The following is a 23,585-nucleotide window of genomic DNA, read 5'->3' on the forward strand; positions in this document are numbered from 1 at the left end:
GCCTGGGCAAAACCTCGCCGCCCAAAACGTCGCGGGGCCAAAACCTAGCCACCCAAAATCTCGCCGGGCCAAAACTTCGTCTTCCAAAACCTCGCGCCCCAAAATATCGCCATACCCAAAATCTCGCCTGACCAAAATGTATATGTTCCAACAGATGATAAGGATGACGGTATAAAAGACGCTGTTTCAGAAGAAGTATCACGGGTATTTGACCAAGTCCCGCGATACCATATGAAAATTCTATTTCTGTATTAGAGGATTTCAATGTGAAGGTAGGGCGACAGGGTGTTTTTAAACTGGTTATAGGGAAAGAAAGTCTGCATAAGGAAAGTAATGACAACTAACGGGGTTAGTTTCGTGAACTTTAGAACATCCAAAAACTTAAAATTTTAACAAAAATCTAATAATACTTATGAAAGTATGAAAAAATATATGAGTTTTTACGACGTCCCTTGATTATGTCCTGTAGGTTAAAGGAGACGTAGATGACCAGGATGAAGGAAATAATCGAATAAAGAAAGTGGAAGGAAACGGGAATAACCCGACAAAGCCCACGCACGCGATGTTTTGTATTTTCTTCTTCTTCTTCTTCTTCTTCTTCTTATTATTATTATTATTATTATTATTATTATTATTATTATTATTATTATTATTATTATTATTATTATTATTATTATTATTATTATTTGTAATATGGAATTGCGTATTAAGAAACTCATTGGGTAAATTTTAAAGAAAAGTTTCATTCGCGGCGAGGTTTTGGCCATGCGAGGTTTTGGCCCGGCGAGATTTTGTCCCGCGAGGTTTTGGCAGGCAAGATTTTGGGCGGCGAGGTTTTGGCCACGCGAGGTTTTGGCAGGCAAGATTTTGGGCGGCGATGTTTCGGCCGCGAGATTTTGTCCGTATCCCCAAGCAACTACATTTACCCTAGTAATGGGTGTTTACTACCAAACAGCAAGATGAAACAACGACTTCTGCTGCTTCATTTTTTCTTGCCTTTCTTTACACATTGAAACAAAATCAGGTCACCATTTGTTAGAAATTTCCTGCAAGTTTCCACGAAAGAGAAATCTTCGAACACGTAAAGGAAACAAAGCGTACACAGGGTTAATAGAACTGCATGTACTAGACTAAGATATATATAAAGGCACAAAGTCAATAATAGTCATAAACAGTACCGTAATATTAAACAGATAACATTCTTACTTAATAAATAATCATTCATTTTTAGAAATTGACAAATTATTTTACAATAATAGTTAGCGGTTAATGAAAAAATGCTAAAAGATAAATCTTATTTAGCTGATCAAAATGATATGCGTGAGTTTGAAATCTCATGCGTAGTTGTCGAGAAAACGAAGAAAAAAGAAATGCTTTGTTAACCACAAAATTGATGCTGTACGTGGACCATGACAATGTTATTGAAAATTAATTTGATTTTTTTTAAAATTTTAGCCCCCCTTTCAGCAGCCAGGCTATATGATATTTGGACCTATAGCTTAACATACGATTCGAACCATATAATCTATTGCCGAGAATCAAAGCCGTGTCTCTCACGCCAAAGTCGCGTGCGCTAACCGCTTAGCGACGAGGAATCTCACTGTTATTGGAGAATACCTTTATTAAGCTCGTCACTATGACATTAGCAAAAGAAAAGTACATAGCATTGTTAAGGAAACAGATTAAAATTATCATCTATATATTAAAATGCTAGGTTTATATGTTTGTCTCCAATCAAAAGCGCCGATTTCTCTGTAAATTTGGGGGGGGAGCATTCATATGCAGAAAGCATATACAGTATGAGGATTTTAAGACAAATTGCATTGAAATTATGCCAAATATTGTATATTCATAGATATAATGTGGAGCCCACATGAGCTTTGGGGGCCCCCACGACCTCCCAAGGATCGGCGCCCTTGTTTCCAATCCTTTCGACAATCAGATCTCAAAAACCACAAATGCTAGAAACGTGCCGTCTGGGCGATTCCAAATTTTGTGTAGATTGTCCAGTTCTAATTGAATATTCGAAAAAAAAAGTTATTACGTGTTTAGGGGTATACTGGAAGTATTAAAGTTTTTTTTTTTTTTAAAAAAAAGTAAAGCATCATATTCTATGAGTAGGGAGACACGATTTTGGGGTAAATAAGAATGTGTAATTTCGTTATAAAAATATTTGTAAAGCGGGATAAAACTGGCGAATAAAATTTCAATGTAAGAACACTATTTTCTTTTGTAATTACAATTAGCTACCTTTCATTACACCTTAATTTCCACTTAATCGTCATGACATAAGCTCATGCAGGACTATATGAAACAATATTCGACTTTAAAAAAAAAAAATAACACTAAGCATCCTCATTGAATAATAGTATCAATTAATGAAAAAGAAAACACACACAGAGAACATCAATACAGAAAAAAATAACTTTAATGTTCACAGTTTACTTATGCAAATTACAAGTAAGCATTATTTGAACGTTTTCTTTTTTCTTTTTTTTTTTCGGTAAGTATGTCATTGTAAGAAGAGAGAGCCCTCTCCACTTCAACATTCTAAACTGATATGTACAGTAGTTAGCGATACTTTCCAGCGATTTCTGAATGTTCATCTAACATACCTCGCAACACTCCTTTCACACTATCCACTTCAATTGGTGTAAGGTAAACAAACTTCAGATGAATGTAGCTAAATGTGTGTCTGTGACGTTCAGTAGAAAAGAGTTTCCTTGCGAATATTCGTATTTCATTGGTGGGACAAGTTTAAATAAATCGAACTCAGTGAAAGATTTGGGAGTAATATTTGATCATAGGTTAACATTCAACCAACATGTAGATAAAATAATTAATGAAGCCTACAGGAACCTCGGATTCGTAATTCGAATGAGTAATGAACTTAGAAATGAGATGACGTTGAAGACTCTTTACTTTTCGTATGTTAGGGCTAAATTAGAATATGCATCAGTTATCTGGAATCCATACTTACAATCTGAATGCCAGAAAGTTGAGCAATTACAAAGTAAATTCTTGAGATATTTTACCTACAAAAAGACCGGTCTTTATCCAAAATTTGAACACTATACCAATCTTATTGACAATTTTATATTCAGGACGTTAGAACAAAGAAGAACACTAACTGACTTAATTTTTCTCTTTCGACTTCTGCATAATAAAATTGACTGTCCAGCGCTGTTACAAAATCTATTTATTCAAGCCCCGTCCCTCAAAACGCATGCAAAAAATAATAACATATTCTTTTGCCGGAAAGCAAGAACAAATATACTGTATATGTCACCTACTTGGAGAATTAGTGCTGCTTACAATGCAATAAGTAAAGAGAATGTGTTTTGGGATATATTCAGTAACAAAGAGCGTCACTTCAGGAACCAAGTTATGGAAATCCTATGATTCATGGCTATTTGTACACTTAATGTATTTTCTTTGTCTTGTCGTGTTATTATGTATTTGTTTATGTATGTATTTAAACTTATGTATCATCATTACTCTTACTGGTTAACTGGACATAAACACTAATGTTAACCTTCTGTAACTGGAGTTTTATACTCTGTTGAGGGTACAAATAAATAAATAAATAAATAAAAGTAGGTATCGTTTGGAACTCATTTTGTAACTTCATGTAAAATTTTAAAAATTCATGGCGGTGTATTTTCTCAAAAATGGGAATTTTCATCACATTGCTAGAAAACTTACCATCAGGTTTTACAAGTTTGAGCTGGAGAAGATAAAATAATAATGTCAATGTCTTAAAGATCTCAGCAGCTAGATTCTTCTCAAGCATGTCAGCCAACAAAAGCATCGAAAAATTGTCACGTTTTCGTAAATTTCGTGGAATATCGAGACTTGTTGCAAAATTTCACTAATTCGACAGAATTTCGCGTTTAATCGCGAGCGTTATATGGCCTAACTAATAGTGAAAAAAAATATATATTTTAGGTATACAACATTTTCATAGAAAACTGATAAATTTCGCGTTTTCGCGTGTCACCAAAAAATCGTGTCTCTACCTATGAGTTATACATTCCAACACGATATAGTTGTATACAGGGATTGTATATCTCTCAGGCGTCTGTTTCAAGGCCAAATAATAATGGAAAACGAAGGATAACCATTTCTCCAGTTTAAGATGAAACTTTATTATTTGGAGTGTTAACACCATATATGACTGACATAATTAAATGTGTATGTAATGTATATGCTTATCACATACTGCATGAAAGAGGGAAAAAAAAACACTGATCATACACGAATTAAAAATTCCAACCGGAAGTAGGCTCAATCTTGCAAACGATGCGAGATATTGAAAAAGTCTCCCCTTTATGGTACTCCTTGCCGATTTTTTTTTTTTTTTTTTTTTTATCCAGACGTGTTTCACTTGTGTCTGTACAGGGACATGTATAGATGTTGTGAGGAATGACAAGGGGATTCATTCTCATATGTGAATGATGTGCTGCGTAGAGAGCGCAGGTTCAGCTAGTTAACTCTTAAAATTTTAATTTGTGTTTAAGTAAAATATTAAGACAATATAAGACATACGTATATCAATCAAGAGATCACATTGAAATTGAGGGCCAATTCTCATACGCAGTTTTCGAGACAATCGACAAAAAACGAACTTTCATGTCACTAAAAAGGGAAAAGTTGTTATATATGTTTTATCCGACAAATGCTGAGATTTAAGAATAATTGAAGCACGTCATCATGTGATGCTTATAATGTATAGTGTTATAATGTATCATGTAACGTTTATAGCTTACTTATGTGGAAATGAGCCGTAAGTGGCTGAGGTTATGGAAATTGTTTCCAATGTTCAGTTGTGGTGATTTTTTTAAAGAGAAGGTTAATCTTAAGTATTGTTGCATGCTAATGTAAAAAGTACGAAAAGATAATGTTGTTGAAGTGTACATCCCCCGCATTCATAATGGTTGCGATGGTTTACCTTGCGAGAGATATATTGAATTATTGATAGGTTAAAGTTTGAAAGTAAATAGAGAAGTGTTTCTACATTTACTGGCAGTAACTTGTAAGAGTAACACGTTTAATAAGCAATATTCGGTGTTTTAAAGTCTGAGTTATAAATAAACATCTATTAGATTGATTGATTGATTGGCTGGGGCTTAATGGGTACGTCAGTAACGTGATTATTAGTCTCTATCATGATCAAAACACATACTGTAAATAGAAGTTAAAAATGCAATATATCAAAATATAACAAAAAATACTGCTGGAAAGAGAGGTAAAAGACTCAAAGAAAAGAGAATAACAAGTATATAACAATAACAATAAATAGCGAAAAGACAATAAAATATCAGAATAAAAATAAAAGTGCAGTAATAACAAATACACGAGGAAAAGGCTTTAAAAATCAGAGAACTGAGGAATGTAAGACGTATGTACAAAAGAGAGGATACACTCAATAATAGAAATATCATTGATCAATGCATGATCAAGTTTAAGTGACAGTCTGTGACGCTCTCTGAGTTCTGAGTATTCAGGACATTCGACAAGAATGTGCCGAATACTCAGTGGGACAATACATTCCGCACAATACAGACGATTCAAAGTACGCAGCAAGTAACTACGCGTCAGATGAGAGTGTCAGATACACAAACGCGTCAGGAGCACTTCATTTCGACGACGAGAGCGAGCTGATGTGTGCCATTTTTCAAGGCGTGGCTTAACTGGGTGAAATTTATTTTAATTTGCCTGGTTTCATTCTGCTTGCCAATAAGAGCGCATCGAAGTATGGGAATAGCCACAGAGACCGAAGTGAAACAGATTATGCTCCAACGGAACCCCAGCCAAGGTGGCGTGCTTGGCAACTGTATCAGCACGTTCGTTTCCCCGAAAAACGACATGACTCGGTACCTAACAGAGAACAAATATCTAGTAGAGATTAATAAATTACCCAACAGTAATTAAACCATGGAGGCAACTGCACCTCTTCTATCTAGACTTCAATCCTATTGCTAATGGTCCCATATCCTCGATTAGTACAATATCTTAATAATGCTTCAGATTTTCAAAGTCACAATCTTTATATGTCTCAACATTGAATAATTCTATCAATCTACGACTTGGATTTGCTTTCTCTTCTTCTTTCATAAATCCCTTGCGCTTTTACAATTTTCAATACATTATTATTAATAAAACTATATGCATAATCTCATGTGCGGTAGCTTTCGAAGTGAATCAGTGCAGAATCAATTTTGAATCACATTCAACCACCGATAACATTTATACAAAGCAGAGCACAAGGATAAACAGGATTTTTTTCCTTTTCCAAATCGGTTTGTGATCTTAAAGGCAGTGAGTATTTCAAACGACTTCCTTCTTTTTTTCTTTTTCCCATGATGCTAAAGGAAGAAATCGAAAGATATTTATATACACGTAAACCCAGACGACAGGCAAAAAAAAAAAAAAAAAAAAAAAAGATGAAAGGAAAGTTGCTTCTTGTCAAACAAAGAAGTAACGGAAATAGCATGCCTTAAAGGAAAATTGGAATATTCTACTTGAAGCTACTTGTAAGGATATTGAAAATCCATCCGGGAGCAGATCTATATGGATACGAGGAACATGTGAGGCTTCCCAGATCTTTGCAAGCACAGAGATTCGCATGTAGCAGCTTCATCAAACTACTATCTGTATGTTAAGCACTAGTTATCATTATTTTAATCAAATTAGAATTCAATTGTTGTTTGATAAGTGCACTAGCGTCCCTGCCATGTAAAATTTGGGGGCGGGGGACACCAAAGAAAGTGATTTAAATGTTGCTATCTAGCCCAACCTGTTTATTATCTTGGATTCCATTTGTTACCTTTCTACTTACCTTCATGGACAGTCAGGTATATCAAGAACTCTGTTATAATCATTTTATAGCCTGAATATTACATTTCAAATAGATATTATTTATATGTTATTCTGTCGTTAGTAATTTGGCAATGTTTAGCAGAAAAGGTTCAGCTATTCTTTCTAAAAAATGTTACAATTTCAGGAGTTTCAGTTCACATTAGGTTAGCTTAAGTTTAAGTTTAGTTTAGGTTATACTGAGTTTGATTAGTTTATGTTAGATTATGTTAGTGTTGTATATTTCTATTATTATTAGGCTAGTTTAGGTTAGGTTAGATTTGGTTAGGTTATGTTAGATCTAAGTACTTGAATCTTCCATTTCTTCTGTACATTTTGCATGTTTTACGTACTTCTGGACCCCCTCTGCTAAACATTTACCATTAAATTAAATTAGAACAAAATATTGAATATTTTCTACTTCAAAATGTTGGGGGTAACCGCCAGAGACGCCCGTGATTAAGTGAATGATAAAAAGGATTCCAAGAGGTATTTTTATAAAGTGGGAAACTTGTTGTCGCTTTCAATGGACACATCGGAATATGTTTTGGATATCCAATGGATCCCATATCTATCGTGGGTCGCAATACATTCAATAATACAGTAGAAACTATAACTGATTTGAAGTTTAGCGTCCCTTTCAGCAGCGAGGCTATAGGTTACATGGATCTAGAGGTTAATGTGGAATCTGAACCACATGAGACCGTAATCATGGTGACTCAGTGGTAGAGCGCTTACCTCTGGTACGTGGAGTCTCCGGTTTGATCCCTCGTTAAGTAAGTTTGTGGTGGACAACATCGTGTCTGAGGTTTTTCTCGAAGTACTCCCGTTTCCTTCCACATTACTATTCCACAAATTCATCCAGCATCATTAACTTGTCTTCATCATCGTCTTCTTTAGCATAATAGGACGTTAAGCTGGAATATTTAATTTCCTTTCATTTCCAAACTAACATGAGCTTGCTCTGAGGATCGAACCCGGGTCCTCCATGCCTGAGACACGTACGCTAACCGTTTAGCGACGAGGGAGCTTGGTAAAAACTATAAGTACAGGGTGGATAACAAAAAAGTAGCCCCGTCAACGTCTACAGTAGCCTGTGTAAGATCAATATTAAGCAATAAGATTATCTTCAAAGTAAATGTTAAAAATTGTTTCCATCAAGAGTTGAACAGTTATATGCACGGTTTAACAAGAGGAGTTACAAATACAGTCAAATACAGTCAGTTTGGTGACACTGCTGATGCACGTCCAGATATTCCTCCTTAGTTCACCGATGATTGTTTTGATAAAGGGGGAGACGAATAGGAAACACTTTACTGCGGAATAACTCCTGTATCCCCTTCAAAGAAACGGTTTTTAAGTACGACTCAACAATATTCACTCACTCTAGTATCGAATATATCGTTAACGCACGCACAATACAACACATCTCACATTCTCGATCTCAGCACACAACTGACAGTCAAAGCGGAAAAGAAAGGCGAGGAAGAAACGACCACGTGTCTCACGGGAGCAGGAGCCAAGTTTCTACGTAGGGATGTAACTCCCCTTCCTTTGTTTTAGTTTTCTAATCCAATGCCCTGTGCATAAACTTATAGTATTAATGTTCCATTCAATATTTTGTATTCTAGTTTGCTGACTGCAGCCCTGTATATACCCTATCGGAAAAGTCCACATGATTTCCCTTGAGTTTCAGTGTGATGTGCTTGTATAGGGCACTTGATGTCTAAAAGTCGTCTAGTGATGATCCCATAAAGACTTCAGAAATATCTCACAGACAGCCGCAGATCGTCCCGCATCCGGGACACGAGTGGACATCTAAATATCCATTGCATGTCTACCCAATGGTGAAAATAAAACTCTTACGGACATCCCGGAACTGACATCAAAGAGATATTATAAGTGTATTATGTAGGGAGCATCCGGACTTCTGACGTACTTCTAATATAATTTGTTTTCCGATCGGTCCCAAAGAACGTACATGAAATACAATGGTTGTATTCTGTGCGAAAAGAAAAAAAATATGGCGGGTATTGAAATGTGGGTGTGAAGAAGAATGAAAAATAGCTGCGTCAAAGGGAAAGCGAATGAGGAAATATGAATAATAAAGAGAAAAAGAGAACAATTTTCGATATAATTAAGAAGAGGAAGAGAAACTAGTTGAAACACTGGATGAGAGGAAAACAAGTATTATGAGAAACGAGATAGAAGATACTGAGGTGGAAGGAAAAAGAGGAGTGAGAGGCGAAGAGGTTAGTTGAATGAACGGTATTAAAGCACAAAACTCATGCGTGAGGACGAAGAGGTTAGGTAAAGATCATAGTACAAAGAAGCTCCTTTGTTTCCGGTAATTGGCCTGTTAGTAAAGCAGAATACTCATAATGATGATCGATGTTTTTATCCCACACAACATAACATGCCCAACCTCGAAGATTACATTGACATGAGACGAGACGAAAAATAAGATTGTCTCGTCTCGTTTCGATTCTCGAAAATCGTTTTTCATCTCGTTTTGTAAATTCAAGTACAAAATTTATGCTCTGATTTTTTTTCTTAATTTCACCTAAAAGTTGTCAGAATGCTTCCTCGTCACGAAAGGTAGACGAAGTATGTGATATGTTGACAACTGGAGCGCCATGCGGTGGCCAGTCTCATTATTTTCCGGACAAACACTGTACGCAGTTATATTCCTAATCTAATATTTCCAACCTATTCTTCTTTTGATATCCAATTTCTTGCCTCTGTTAGTTTTAACCATATTGAAAAGAAACTATCTACAATACCCCTGCTCAATTGATTTTTTTGCCTCTGCAAGCAATGTTAGGGTAAGTAGGCTAGAACCTAACTTCGGACAGAACGTTGAGGCATTAGTACGTAAAGGTCTTTAATTTTAGAATGACGTACATAATTTTGGAAACAAAACAAGACGATTAATCAGATTTATATTTATTTTGTTCTTAAAGGTATAACGCAACTTAGATATTCTCCTCCATTTTCGCGGCGGGACTAAATGCAGCAATGCATGAGGAATGGTACAATATTCCCCTAAAACTGCATATAACTTGATTATTCCTCTAAAACTACACATAACTTGAATATTCCTCTAAAACTACACATAACTGGAATATTCCTCTAAAACTACACATAACTGGAATATTCCACTAAATTCACGTAACTTGAATATTCCTCTAAAACTACACAAAAATTGAATATCCCTCTAAAACTACACATAACTCGAATATTCCTCTAAAACTACTTATAACTTGAATGTTCCTCTAAAACTACACATAACTGGAATATTCCACTAAAACTCACATAACTTGGATATTCCTCTAAAACTACACATAACTTGAATATTCCTCTAAAACTACACATAACTCGAATATTCCTCTAAAACTACTCATAACTTGAATGTTCCTCTAAAACTACACATAACTGGAATATTCCCCTAAAACTCACATAACTTGGATATTCGTTTAAAGCTACACCTAACTTGAATATTCCTCTAAAACTACACATAACTTGTAGGCCTATGCCTCCATTGCACAACGAATCGAAGGCATTCTGTAGGCTAACGATGGCCCTACACTGTATTACTCGCAAGGGAAGGTCCCACAAGTTGTTACTCAAATCGGATTGTCACATAGCAGATCTGATAGAGCATTAAGAGAAATAAAAATGAGTAAAATTTAAGCTTCTAAGGACCAGAAGGATAGGATCTACAGGGCTTCAACATTTGAAAATTCAAATATATATATACATACATATATCATCGAAATATATACGTTTTAAGTAAATATCTTGAAAATCGTTAAAGGAATCAAAACAAAAGGTGCACAACATAATGAGAACAAGATGCCATATCGAAAACCATAAACAGTGTTGCTATAGATGAAGCAGTGTTGCCAACTCAGCATACAAGCATTTTGTTTGAAATAGCACCATGTATAAATGTACACAGATTTAAAATGTACTATTATCACTAAACGTAACAGTGAAGTGTAGAGGTACAGTGTTGCACACTGTTGGAGATATCTTTGCTGAAAATGTACAATGGTGAAGTCTGATATGTGGCAACAAAGGGACTCATATTATGAATTTAATTCAAATGCAGAATAACACGGATAGTATAACATAGCAAAATGTCAGCAGTGTCACAAAAGATCGATGCATTTAAAAAACGAAATTGAGAAATGCCATTTTTAGTCCTATGTCAGCACGGAAGCTATATAAGACGTACAGCATAAAGTGGGATCCGAACCACCATGAAAGAAGAAAACTGAAAATTAAATGCAAGCCGAAAATCACAACAAAAACCTCCATGTACGAGGCGGGATTGGAAAAAGCGATCCCTAATTAGTCGGTGGCCTAGCCTTCTAAACCACATGGCTATTCGGACCAATTAAAAACGAAATGAGGTAGTGATAAAAATAATTATATTTCCAGTGTCAATAAGGTAATATTACAGTGTACAGTAAGATAATCATATGATGTGTAGGATAGGAAGTAAAAGAATATGTCACTTAACACAAAAGACGTAAACAAAGAAAGTATTCAAATCTGGATAAGACAATCTAAAAAAAAAGTTTACAGAATTAGAAAGCACTGGTTCTTATCCTCTCGTGTAACAATTATTTTCGAAAGTTGTCTACTTATTCATCGGGGCTACAGAAGTGTAATGTAGATTCCTCAATTTTTTCTAATGCATTCCTTTATTACCCTCTGTCGCTACATATCAGACATTTCCGTTGTACATTTCCAGCACACGTAGCTCCAATAATGTGCAACACTCGCGGTGGCTCAGTGGTAGAGCGTTCACCTCCGGTGCTTGGGGTCCCTGGTTCGAGCCCAGCTCGCGCCGTGTGGACTTTGTGGTGGACAAACACCGTGCTCGTGGGTTTTGTCTGGGTTCTCCCGTTTCCTCCTACTTTCTTCATTCCACGATTTCACTCATCTCTCATCACCGTCTCCTCTAGCCTAACCGGCATAACTGTGGGACGTAAAACTTAAAAATTTCATTTTTTAATGTGCAACACTGTACCATTACACTTCACTGTTAGGTTTAGTGATAATAGTGCTTTTTAAAAAAGTAGGTTTGTTTATGTTAAATATATATATATATATATATATGTATATATAACCCTCATACCTTCAAACATCATATGAGAAATAAGAGAAGTAATCTACATAAATTTAGAAGAGAGATTTCCTCGCAATTACCCTCGCAAAAATATGCACAGCTCGTCAAGAGAGATAATAATGGGATCTGTGTGTACGAAATCTTTTGTTAAAAAAAACAACATCTTTTAAACTTGCTACATTTTATTTTTTATTGGATTATTTTGCATGTAAATTATGTTTTTAAGATCAAAGGCAAGATATAGTAATATTTTATGACCAACGGCGAAATTTATATTTATGGTACTGTTACATTTAACTACATTTTTGTTAACTATGTTGACATGATGTTTAAAAAAAATGATTAATACCATATTTACCTTAGAAACGTAGTTTGGAAACCGCAAGCTATCAGGTAAATAGAACACATAGGGATTTTATTTTATATATATATATATACAGTGGCGTATTTAGGGGGGTGGCTTCCGGGCTTAAGCCCCCCCCGAAATCTTACTTAGTATAGTAAAGTAAATGAAATATCTCGCAGAATTTTCACATTTCCAGGCAAAGCCCCCCCCGAAAGTTAGCAAAGCCCCTCCCGAAACAAAATCGTAAATACGCCACTGTATATATATAACCAAAAGGCTGAATATTTATTAAAAATAATCTCTTTAATGGCTACATGATGTGGTATTTGTATCTCAAAGTTTTGATTTGAAACATGGAACATTGCATGTCATTGTATAGCCTATGTATTGGTTTCCAAACATCGCAGATAGTTGCATTGCCCCGCGATTTTATATCGAAGAGGAAGTAACATTAAATTTGTTAGGCGAGCTCTGTGGCCCAGTGGTGGATAACTTACCTATGTTGTGAGAGATCCCCGGTTTGATTCCCAGTCCCGTCAGTTTATGGTGGTGGGTTTCTCTCGTTTTTCTCCAGACTCTCACACTACCAATTATTTCATAGTTATACAATTTCCCTATAGGGGTTGCGGTACATGAATGGTAGATTACTCACTTTGTGCTTGTGGTTCCTGGTTCGATCCCAGCCAGCGCCAAGTGGGCTTTGTGGTGGACAAACACCGTGATTACATCTTCTTCCGTTTCCTTCCACTTTCCTATTTCCCCGGCAAAGTACACTGAGGAAAATCTGTTATCCGAACAGCGGTATATTGTACAAATATACGGAGTCCATATGTTTACTACGAAAATCTGTAAGGAGCATACATTATCAATATGCTACATACGTACTGCTTTTTCCCACTTATATGTTACATAATGCCATGGCAGGATGTATGACATCTAACAGTCTTTCGTATATTACATACGTATACGTATTTCACATACATCAGAGATATGTTAGGTACGTCCATCCGTATGTGAGATCCTTACCGACTATATGAAGTTATTTCCTTTATACGGAAAGTACGTATAGACGGAACACTTATACGAAAAGTATTATAAAACATACGTTTATAGTTATACGTTTGTTGTGGGATGTTACATATAGTCAGCCGTATGTTAACTCCCCGAACTACAGAATTTACGCATGCAACCTACGTTTTTAGGTACACCATATAAATTGCTTTCTCTGTGTAAGCTTGTGTTGGACAATATCGTGCTCGTGAGTTTTCTTGGGGGTACGCCTGTTTCCTCCCACTTTCTCATTCCACCACATTCGTCCATCATCATTCACTTGTTTTAATCATTGTCTTCCTTACCTTAACAGGCATAATCATGGGACGTTAAAACCAAAGATTTTATTTTTTTCCCATTGACCTTATACCACAATTATCATCCATTTTATCATCACCATCTTCCTTATCCTTGATGCATAATTGTGGGACGATAAACTAAATAAAAAAAACTTTTTAAAAATCCCTATTCATTCGTCCCCTTTAAACTAAAATTGTGGGAGGTAAAACTAGACATTTATATTTCTTTTATTTACTAAATTATGCTTATAAATACTATATGGTTACTAAATTACATACACTCTTGAGTCTATTGAACTACTACCTGTATAGCACGTGCTGCTACGTATAAACCTACACAAATGTGTTTAGAAACATCAACAAACTCTGGGAATTAATTCCGCTCACAAAAGCAAGAAAAAAAGACCAACGTGGGTGTTCAAATGCGCCTTTTCGATTTTATATGCCACCGAATGTTGGGAGAAACGATAAAATAAAGGGTCGTAGCGCGAAGGAGAAATGTCGGATGAAGGTAGAGTAAAAGAACATAATGACTAGGTTTAATATAGGTTGCATCAGTGTAACCAGTAGATATGAAATGTGTACCAGGTTCCAATTCCTGATTTATAATTTTTCGTTTATAGAAGACCTCATAAAGTTTCCCCCATGCTTCAAGACTGAGCCTCCTCTCTTCCACATCAACTGGTGCATTAATGGAATCTAGGCTCGGAATAATCAATAAGTTCTTTTACTCGATCTTGATCTGACATTTCATTCTGACTTATTGCCCTTTAGTTCATTGTTACGTCCAATTTCCAATAGGCTGAAATTCCGAAATCACGCACTTGTGTACCCACATTATTTTATATATATTGTAAAGGTTTCTTGTGCCATCCAATATATATATAAAAATATATATTATGTATTTGGAGAATCATTCATATACGTGTGAGCTAAAACTAAGCGGGGACGAAAATCTCACGAATTCTCTTTATGATTAGTTCATCACCTTAAAATACAAGTTTCTACCCATAATAAAATACTGGTATTATATTCAGATCCCTGTTCAAAATAGGAACATTAAAATGTCGCTGTCCCTCATGAAGTTATGCCAAGATCCTAGCATCAAAGTCTCAGCCATTGATCAAAAGTTCTTAGTATCAGGACATTCTTACTTGCGTCATGATTATTGCTTCGGTATAGTGAGAGACTAGTAAGAAAGAAACTGTTCATCAAGTTTTAGCGTATTGAAATGAAGTTCAAAGGCTTCTTATGCACCAAAAGCTATACTAACAAACGGAAAGGAAACAGTTGATGGTTATGACTTAAGTCTCTTCATCCCGGCGAAATTAAAATACCGCTAATTTTACAGTAATTATGTGATATCTTCAAATAGATAAAAGATACTCGAAATGTGGAACAAAAGCGCCCTAGACAATATTATTTCACATGAGAAACCGTTATCACGACTCACTTATCTGCTTTCGATTTCGAGCCATTTTGGAAATCGGCATTTATTTTCGCGTTTCTAAACATCTGAAAACGGAAAGCCACTAGGTGACTTGTGATAACGGACGCAAAATAATATTGTCTAGGGCGCTCTTGTTCCATATTTCAATTATCTTTTATCTATTTGAAGATATCACATTATTACTGTAAAATTAGCGGTATTTTAATTTCGCCGGGATGAAGACTCTTAAACTGGCTGAATATGACATGGTTGTATTATGAACAGAGATTACTCTTTTACCCTAATGTTTAAGGAGAAAGTAAACCCTGAAGTACAATTTTACAAACTTGACTGAACAGAAAAGTAACCTAGCCATCCTCTAATATGTTTATGTTACCTCCAGTAGAACTTGCTTTATGCCCAACCCGATGACGACCGGTAACAAAAGCAAAGAAAAGGGACATAGAAGGAAATATTGCCATACATTCCACCTGTACAGTACCAAGCTTTTAAGGTAAATGGTATTACCTTAATGGAACTCCTGTAACAGCTTCTGAAGCTTCACAAGTGCAAGTAGATGAAAGTGAATACATTTTTCTTTGAGTTAAACTCTCTGATAACAGTTTCTGCTTGTAAACGTTTGTTAAAACAGACAATTAAAATACAAATTTGAGTGTTTGTTATTATTCTTTTAGTATAATCTAAATGATAAGAACTGGGTGAAAAACACAACTATAAAACATTCACAGCACAAAAGAATCAAGTTCCACAATTCTATTTAACATTAAAAATATCATGCCAAAGCGTTTAATCTTTTCTTAATACAAGAATATATTATACGACAAATCTTCTACTGTTCTGATGTTTACAAACAATGTAAAAGGCTCCTTGTAATTAAGTATTCCGTACAAATTTTGTCTTCTTTTCTCACAACTTTATTAATAGAATCTGAATCTGCTCTGAACACCTAATATCTCTATGCTCCTTCACGTTGCAACAGTTATTGCTTTTGATGATGATTCTACATGCTACTAATCTCTACATGTTCTGCTAATTCCCCAAAGCGTCATCGCATCCCAAGCCCAGCAGTTAAGTGTAATAATTTCATCATTGTATCATAAGGAATATCTTCACTGAAATTGCATTGATTGATCTGTTTTTGTTAAGTTTAACGTCCCACTATTACGTACTGAAGCTACAGGAGACACAGGTGATGGAATGGATGAAAATGGCGAAATGAAAAAAGTGGGGAAAGCAGGAGGACCCCGAGAAACGCCCAGCACATTGTTTTTCTCCACCAGAAAGCCTACTCGACGAGAGCTGGAATCGAACCAGGGACCTCACGCGCCGAAGGTGAGCGCTCTTTTACTGAGCCATCGTGGCCCTCAAGATTTACGATTTATTTGTTTATCTCTTCATTTCATAAGGCCAACATAACAAGCTTACCTGTATATGTTCTTTTGAGTATGAACAGGTTTATGTTTAACATTAGTGGTGAACCCGTTTTCTGACATATTGAATATACTATATCTACTACACGAAATATAATGATTTTGTCTTATGAAGCACACATCCTCCGGAAATATATTTATGTAACATGCTAGTTTTTAACTTCTTACAGTAAAATATTGTAGTCTTTGATATTCTATTTTCACCTGTTGATGCACGCAAAAACAAACCTGAAACTAATTGCAGACAATTAATTTTGTTGTTTAATAATTTACGTAAGAGCAATACATCAAATATCCATCTTCTTTTTGCTAATGGTTGAAAATTAAGATTGATAGGTCTACATGAAGGACATACTTTGAGTAGAAAAAAGTTTTTTTTTTGTGTGTGTGTGTGTGTGCAAGGGTTTTTAGGAATTTAAACTGTATATTTTTACTGCTTTAGATTAGTTAATATTATATGATGTCTTCTAAACAGTACAAGATTATCCTCATTTTAAACTCATATAAGAGGAATGAAAGTTTACAAATTTTGATTCTTTCCATAAATCATGTCCTATCCTATAAATAAAGCCTTGATTTCAAGGTCCACTACTGTTATTGAGTTAATGTGCTGAATGAAGGTTAGTTTGTTTTTAAAAATAAACGATTAAGTCTTCAGTATTTGGTTTGGACAAGGTAGTTTTGTTTACTGTATACACAAAGTTAATACGATTCTCTTCACTCGTGAAGAATAGAGATTAGCACTTGGATACATTTAATGCTGCTTTGTTTTTTTTATCACACTACTTCTGAACTCTCTGTAGATTCCGTTAAAGTTTCATAGAGTCATCAGCAGAACTGACTTTAAAATAATTTATAGCTTAAGATCATCAGTCATAAAAGAAGAAGCCGAGAATTTTTAATTTTAGAGATCAATATTATTAATAACAAAGGAGCTAGATGAGATCCTTAAGGGACTCCAGATTGAACTTCCCTGTTGTCAGTATTGACCGTACCATCTTTGTTTTTAGCTTATTGATCTTTATGAGGGATTGTTTTCCTGTTTAATTTAAAATAAACTTTACAATTCGATTTCGGAAAGTAACTACCATATCTCACCCTTAAATAATATTGATACCCACATCCTCACTCGCACTCGCCATCATGTACCGAAAAATTAGGAATAGTTGGAGGCGGTCCTCATAATGACAAAATGAGTGAGAGTTATGGAAAGTTTACAGCTTGAGAAAGAGCTACTTCTCTATTCACGTTTATGACTCTTTCTACTCTTTTTAAATGAGTGTGTCTGTGCATGACCTTTTAAAGCAGGTTGTAAAATAGTAGCGGTCGATGGGATTACATTCTAGTTGTTGCGTTGTTGAAAAGAAGAGGGAATAAAAAGTTGGAAGTCAGTTACATCTCCTAAAATCCAGCTGAAAACATAACGAAGAGGATATATATGAATAATATATAATAATATTCAGAGCACACTTTTTCTGTTTAATTTTCGTGTTCTTTAAAATCCTATTTCTACACCCACTACCCAAGTACGAAGCTAATTTTAGACTACAAAAATTGTAAATCTTATATATATATATGAAAATTGCTATGTTTGTGACTTAATAACATAGAGGAGGTTCGGGCCTAGGATGCTTTTTATCATATCACTTTGATGGTGCAACTTAGAGAGGAAGGATATATTTAAAATGATCGAAAATGACCAACATTGGTGTCGAATCCATTGTTTTCGGAGTCACTGAGATGAAAAGTGTCACTTCCGATGCTGTTTAAATCCAAATTCAGCCCCGAACTTGGTTGAGGAGGAGGAAGAAGAGGGGTAGATATTAATGGCCATATATCATGTGAACAGTTATTAAGTGAGATCAATTTTCGCGCACCCGCTAGGACAACACGATCTAGTGATCTCTTTTACACTCGAGCTGCGAGAGTTAATATTGTCCAAAGGTCCCTTCTAAACCGAATTGTTAGCACGTATAATAAGTTACCAGAAACCGTAGACGTTTTTTCAAATGAGCATACCTTCAGATCATCTATAAATAAACTATCTTTGTAATGTTGCCATTGTACTGTACCATCTTGATTTCATTGTTATTCTATTGTTATGTTACAAATTGTTAAAATGTTTCAGTGTAAAATGGCCTAGTGTTGTATCTGAAACCTATTATAAATAAATAAATAAATAAAATAAAATGATTGAAAATGACTGAGATTACTGTCGAATCCATACTGTTTTCGGGGTCGCTAAGACGAACAGTGACTTCAGTTGCCGTTCAAATCCAAATTTAATCCCTATTAGTACTACTAATTGGAAATGGCCGATTTAGTGCCGAATTCATAGTTTTTGAAGTCCCTAAGTTGATTGGTGACAGTTACGGTGCTCTTTATGTCCAACATGAAACATATTCTCCCCGTGCGAAGAACAGGTATTATACTAGTCTATTGTAAAAGTGAATGTTACTGCACCTAGACTGCGGCATGGATTTAGATTATTTTTAGCACACGAATAAACACTGACCTACACAGAGAAAAATGCGTTCTCCGGACAGCGGTATATTGTACAAATATACGGTATTCTCTTACTTACTGCAGAAATCAGTACGGAGCATACGTTATCCGTATGCTACACAGGCACTGCCCTTAGATGTTATGTCATGCCGTTGCAGGATGTCTGACATCTAACAATTTTCCATATATCACACACATATACTTATGTTACCTTCGTCAGCTATATGTTATATACGTCCATGTGTATGTAAGATCCTGACCACCTACATTGTTTCATACAGAAATTACGTATAGATGGAACACTTATACAGAAAGTATTATAAAATATGCGTTTTCAGTTATACGTCTGCTGTACGTTAAGTCCAAAAACTACAGGAATTACGCACGTAACCTATCTTTTTAAGTACGCCACCTACAATTTCTTTTTCTCAGTGTAACTTAACTTTTTAGCACATTTTGGAAAAAGAGGCAAAAAGGTGTGACACGATCGATATTGTTGTCCAATTCATACTTTTCTGAGTCCCTAAGATGAATAGTGACACTCCAGATTACACTTGAGTACACATTCATCCCTTATCGCCACGACAGTGGGTGAGGGGTCCGTGTAGAATGTGGTTAATATGTAAAAATAATCGAAAACCGTCGATATTAGTATCCAGCCCATAGTTTTCGGTTTCGCTGAAATAAATTGTGACACTACCAGTGGCGTGTAAATCCAAATTCACTTTCCTTGCGTATCCTAAAGGCGAAAAAGTTTCAAATACTCTTCATAAACTTATTCCTCCCGTGTGAACAACAGGCACTTCAGTTAGTTTTGAAATGTTTTTCAAATGTGATTTTGCGTTTTGGACATACTTCGTGTCTGTATTTAACGCTGATGAGTAACTGCGCCATCTTTGTTTTCTCAGCCCATTGATTTATATGGGAAAATACTCTTCTCCTTTCTTTGAAAAAAAAAAAAAAGGATTTTTATTGGTTCCATTTTACTGATTTCTTCTTGAAACGTATTTAAATGTTTCTTACTTCCTGAATGTTAAACGTTGTGACATATAATTTGTTGTTGCACCGTATGGTTTGCGAAATATGGTCGCTTACTATAAAGAAGAACATAGACTGAAAGTATTTCAGAATAAGATCCTGAGACGAATATTCGGACCCAAGAGGAACGGGAATGCGGAATGGTGGAAACTTCATAACGAGGAACTGCATAATTTATACCGTTATTATACATTGTTAGGATCTATAAGTCTAGCAGGACCAGGATGGAAGAAAGTAGAAATATTTTCTAAGTTTTAACTGGAAATTCAATCGGAAAACGACCATTAGGAAGACCTAGGCGCAGATGGGAGGATAATATTAAGATGCATCTCGCAGAAATAGGAATACAAAGTAGAAACTGGATCCAGTTGGCCAAGGAAAGAAGCAGCGGAGAGCTTTTGTGAACGCGGCATTGAACCTCTGGGTTCCATAGGCCATGGAGTTATTTAGTTAAACATATGGTTTTAACATTTTTAAATCAAATTGAATTTAAATAACATTAAAATTATGTCTAATGCATAATCATTTTGAAAAAGCATGCATAATCATAATGCATAAGCATAATGCATAAGCATAATGCATAATCATAAATCATTAAACTAAGGTAGACGGAGAAATCAATAAAATAGTGCTTTCTTTAACTTTGGAACCTCATAGTCATTCAGTAAATTTTATTCCCTGACTACTCTCTTCAAATGTCGCTTTCATTGGTTGGGTTGATTGAACGGGGTCTATATGAGACGTGGACCTACAGATTTAGGAAGTCCTTGTGAGGAATATAGAGCATGGGAGAGGACACTGAGATAATAACGAGAACACTTAAGAAGAAGACAGAGAACGTTACAGAACATTATAGGAAAGGGAGTAAGAGACTGTTGGATATGATATGTATGGAGAAGAAAAAAATTGAAAGTACCAAGGAGGTGATGGAAAGAGGAGGAGTTATTTACAGGATAAGGTGTAGTGATTGTGACAGCTGTCATGTTATTGAAAGTTGAAAATCTGAAAGAACGTGTAAAACAATAGTGTAAAGCGAAAGGAATGCTATTTATAAGAATGTCAGGGAAACAGGACCAAGAACAAAACCAAGAACAAAGAATGTTGATAAGAACGTGGAAGGAGTCTAGATTTATTGAAAAAGAACAAGGTTGTGTCATGAATTGGAATGTATGTAGGTCTTAAAATTGGTGAACAGTGAGACAAGTTATTGAATAGCTTTTTTATGTCCAGTAGTGTCTACTGGATCAGGGTATGAAACGGAGTTATGGTTTTTAGTTTTTACTATCTTAACTCTAGTTCTGATTTGCTAAAATTATTGTGACTAACAACCAGCGTTTAGAAACAGTTTCATGGATTTTGTTATATTAAGAGTCAACTCGCTAGTGTATTGTACTGTGCCTGATGAAGTTAAAATGTTTAGTTCGATGCCGAAACTGTCACACAATTATTATTTTTCATTAAAATATGCTTTGTTTAGAGATTGTTACTTCTCTCGTTACATTCCGTCGAGATCCAAAGAAAAGCTCTTGCATGTTTCCATTACGCTTAAAGCTACGAGGCTATAAGTCCCAGAACAGTTATGTTTCCCATGGAACGTCCACAGGGCATTTAATGGGCGAATCCAGGAGGAGCAGTGGGTTGTAAGAGCTACTTTTAAGAGCTCCAAACTCTGAAATGGGTTTTATTTATATATAAAATAAGAAAGTTTCCATTTCTGGGGGGGGATCGGCCCGATCTCATCCCTTGGATCCGCCCCTGCAATGGACATACTGTTCTATGAGGAAAGTATCTCAAGATAACATTGGATCGTGAATTTATTACACTTTTGTCACGCATTAAGTTCTTGGGAGATAATATCAAAGGATGAAATGATTAAGAATGAAACTGCTTTACACGATTTGTATTTTAAAAGAGAGTGGCGTAGAGGTATTACATGTATGCAACACCGTTTTGCAACTTTTCATTTGAGCGTACGTGGAGTACTGCTAATTTCATGAAAACATAATTAAATACATATAAACTCTTTAAACATCGAACTTTATGTTTTGTAGAATGTAATACTTACGCTAAGGGGCAGTGTTTATGGTGTTTGAAGGCAGGGTTCTGAGTTTCCATTGAACGCTGTTAGCAAATGAGAGAAGGCTCCATATTGCCACGTCTCTGTATACATTCATGAAATGTGTCTTGCCACCTGCCCACGCTGTAGTTCATCGGCTTAGCAAGCCCTTTTAGCACATGGAAATGTCGCGTCGAAGACTTTGTTTTATATGCGTGGTCCACACGTGATTACTTCAGAATGAAACCATAATTTGAACCACTTTCTGCATAGTTCTCTTCAAGCTTAAATAGTCTGAAGTGAAGTTATCTATACCGCATTGAAGTGGCGTACGCAGAATTTCATCAAGGGGAGTATTGCATTCAAGCTCACATCCATTCATATGTAAATATATATTTCTTAATGTTTATATATAGTTTAATGTTATATAAATAATAATGTTATATATATATATATATATATATATATATATATATATATATATATATATATATATATATATATATATATATATATTAATGTTTTGCCCAAGGGAAGGATTAAAAAACTCCAACCCTCCTTCATGTGCCTCACTCTTTGTGTTTCCAGTGCAGTCTATGTACGTGTGACGTTAAGGCTTGACCTTTTATTTAAGTGCTCTGATATACCTAGTAGTTTCCAAGTTATTTCCAATGGAGAAAGCTGATGATCTTACTTTCTCAATCTCTAGTCCGTAACTACCAAATCATGGGCAATAAAAAAAATCTTAGTTTTGGTGTTCTATGCATCTTCTCCCAATTTGTCGGTTTATGTTCATTAAAAAAAAAAAAAAAAACTATTATGCAGATCCTGAGAGCTTTAAACCTTGTTTGCTTACCTGTTGGGATCAGCATTCTCTATTTCTTGTACTTTTTTGGAGATGATGCCAGCTGGTTCGAAACTCTTCCCTACTTTATGAAGCAATGCTGTAGTGGAACTGGTTTTGAAAAGTCCGAGGGCACGGCGCTTCAAACCCTGCGAGAGGCAGGCCTCCACAGCAGCTGGAACGAAAAAAGAAAAAAATAATTTAAAATTTTTGAAACTTAATTAAAGGGTCAACCACAAATCTAAGCTAAAATTGAGCTTTCCATCATTAAAAAAGTAAATAAAGTTTCATTCTGAAATTACGACTGAAATTACGAACTATCAGGGCTCAATATTGAAATCTGGGTTCGTAAATCAACTACGTCCGACTTCAATAGAAGGATAAGAACAGAGACGAAATCTGGTCTTGGGAAACTGAGTCCACATCAATTCTTATACTCTAATAACGAGTAGTAGTTTCACATGTATGCCACGTGCAAGTGACGGATCTTGGTTTGTATGGTACATTATTTTCTCAATTATTTATAATGTTACAAGGATCCATACACCCATAGTACTATTAGGTACATG

The 23,585-nt window shown here is 35.4% G+C and overlaps 1 protein-coding gene across 3 annotated transcripts in view; it reads right to left on the minus strand.

Annotated features, from left to right (window-relative positions):
- LOC145692823 (small G protein signaling modulator 1-like) overlaps positions 1-23,585 on the minus strand; it is a 564,802-nt gene that overhangs the window by 205,405 nt on the left and 335,812 nt on the right. For all 3 annotated transcript variants that reach the window (XM_081768318.1, XM_081768320.1, XM_081768317.1), the window contains exon 4: positions 23,029-23,191. In XM_081768318.1, coding sequence (XP_081624444.1) covers positions 23,029-23,191 — 163 coding nt within the window. The remainder of the gene's footprint in view (positions 1-23,028; positions 23,192-23,585) is intronic.

The sequence above is a fragment of the Thermobia domestica genome, chromosome 8, assembly GCF_964235325.1.
Source record: "Thermobia domestica chromosome 8, izTheDome1.hap1.1, whole genome shotgun sequence".
Classification (NCBI taxonomy): Eukaryota; Metazoa; Arthropoda; class Insecta; order Zygentoma; family Lepismatidae; genus Thermobia; species Thermobia domestica.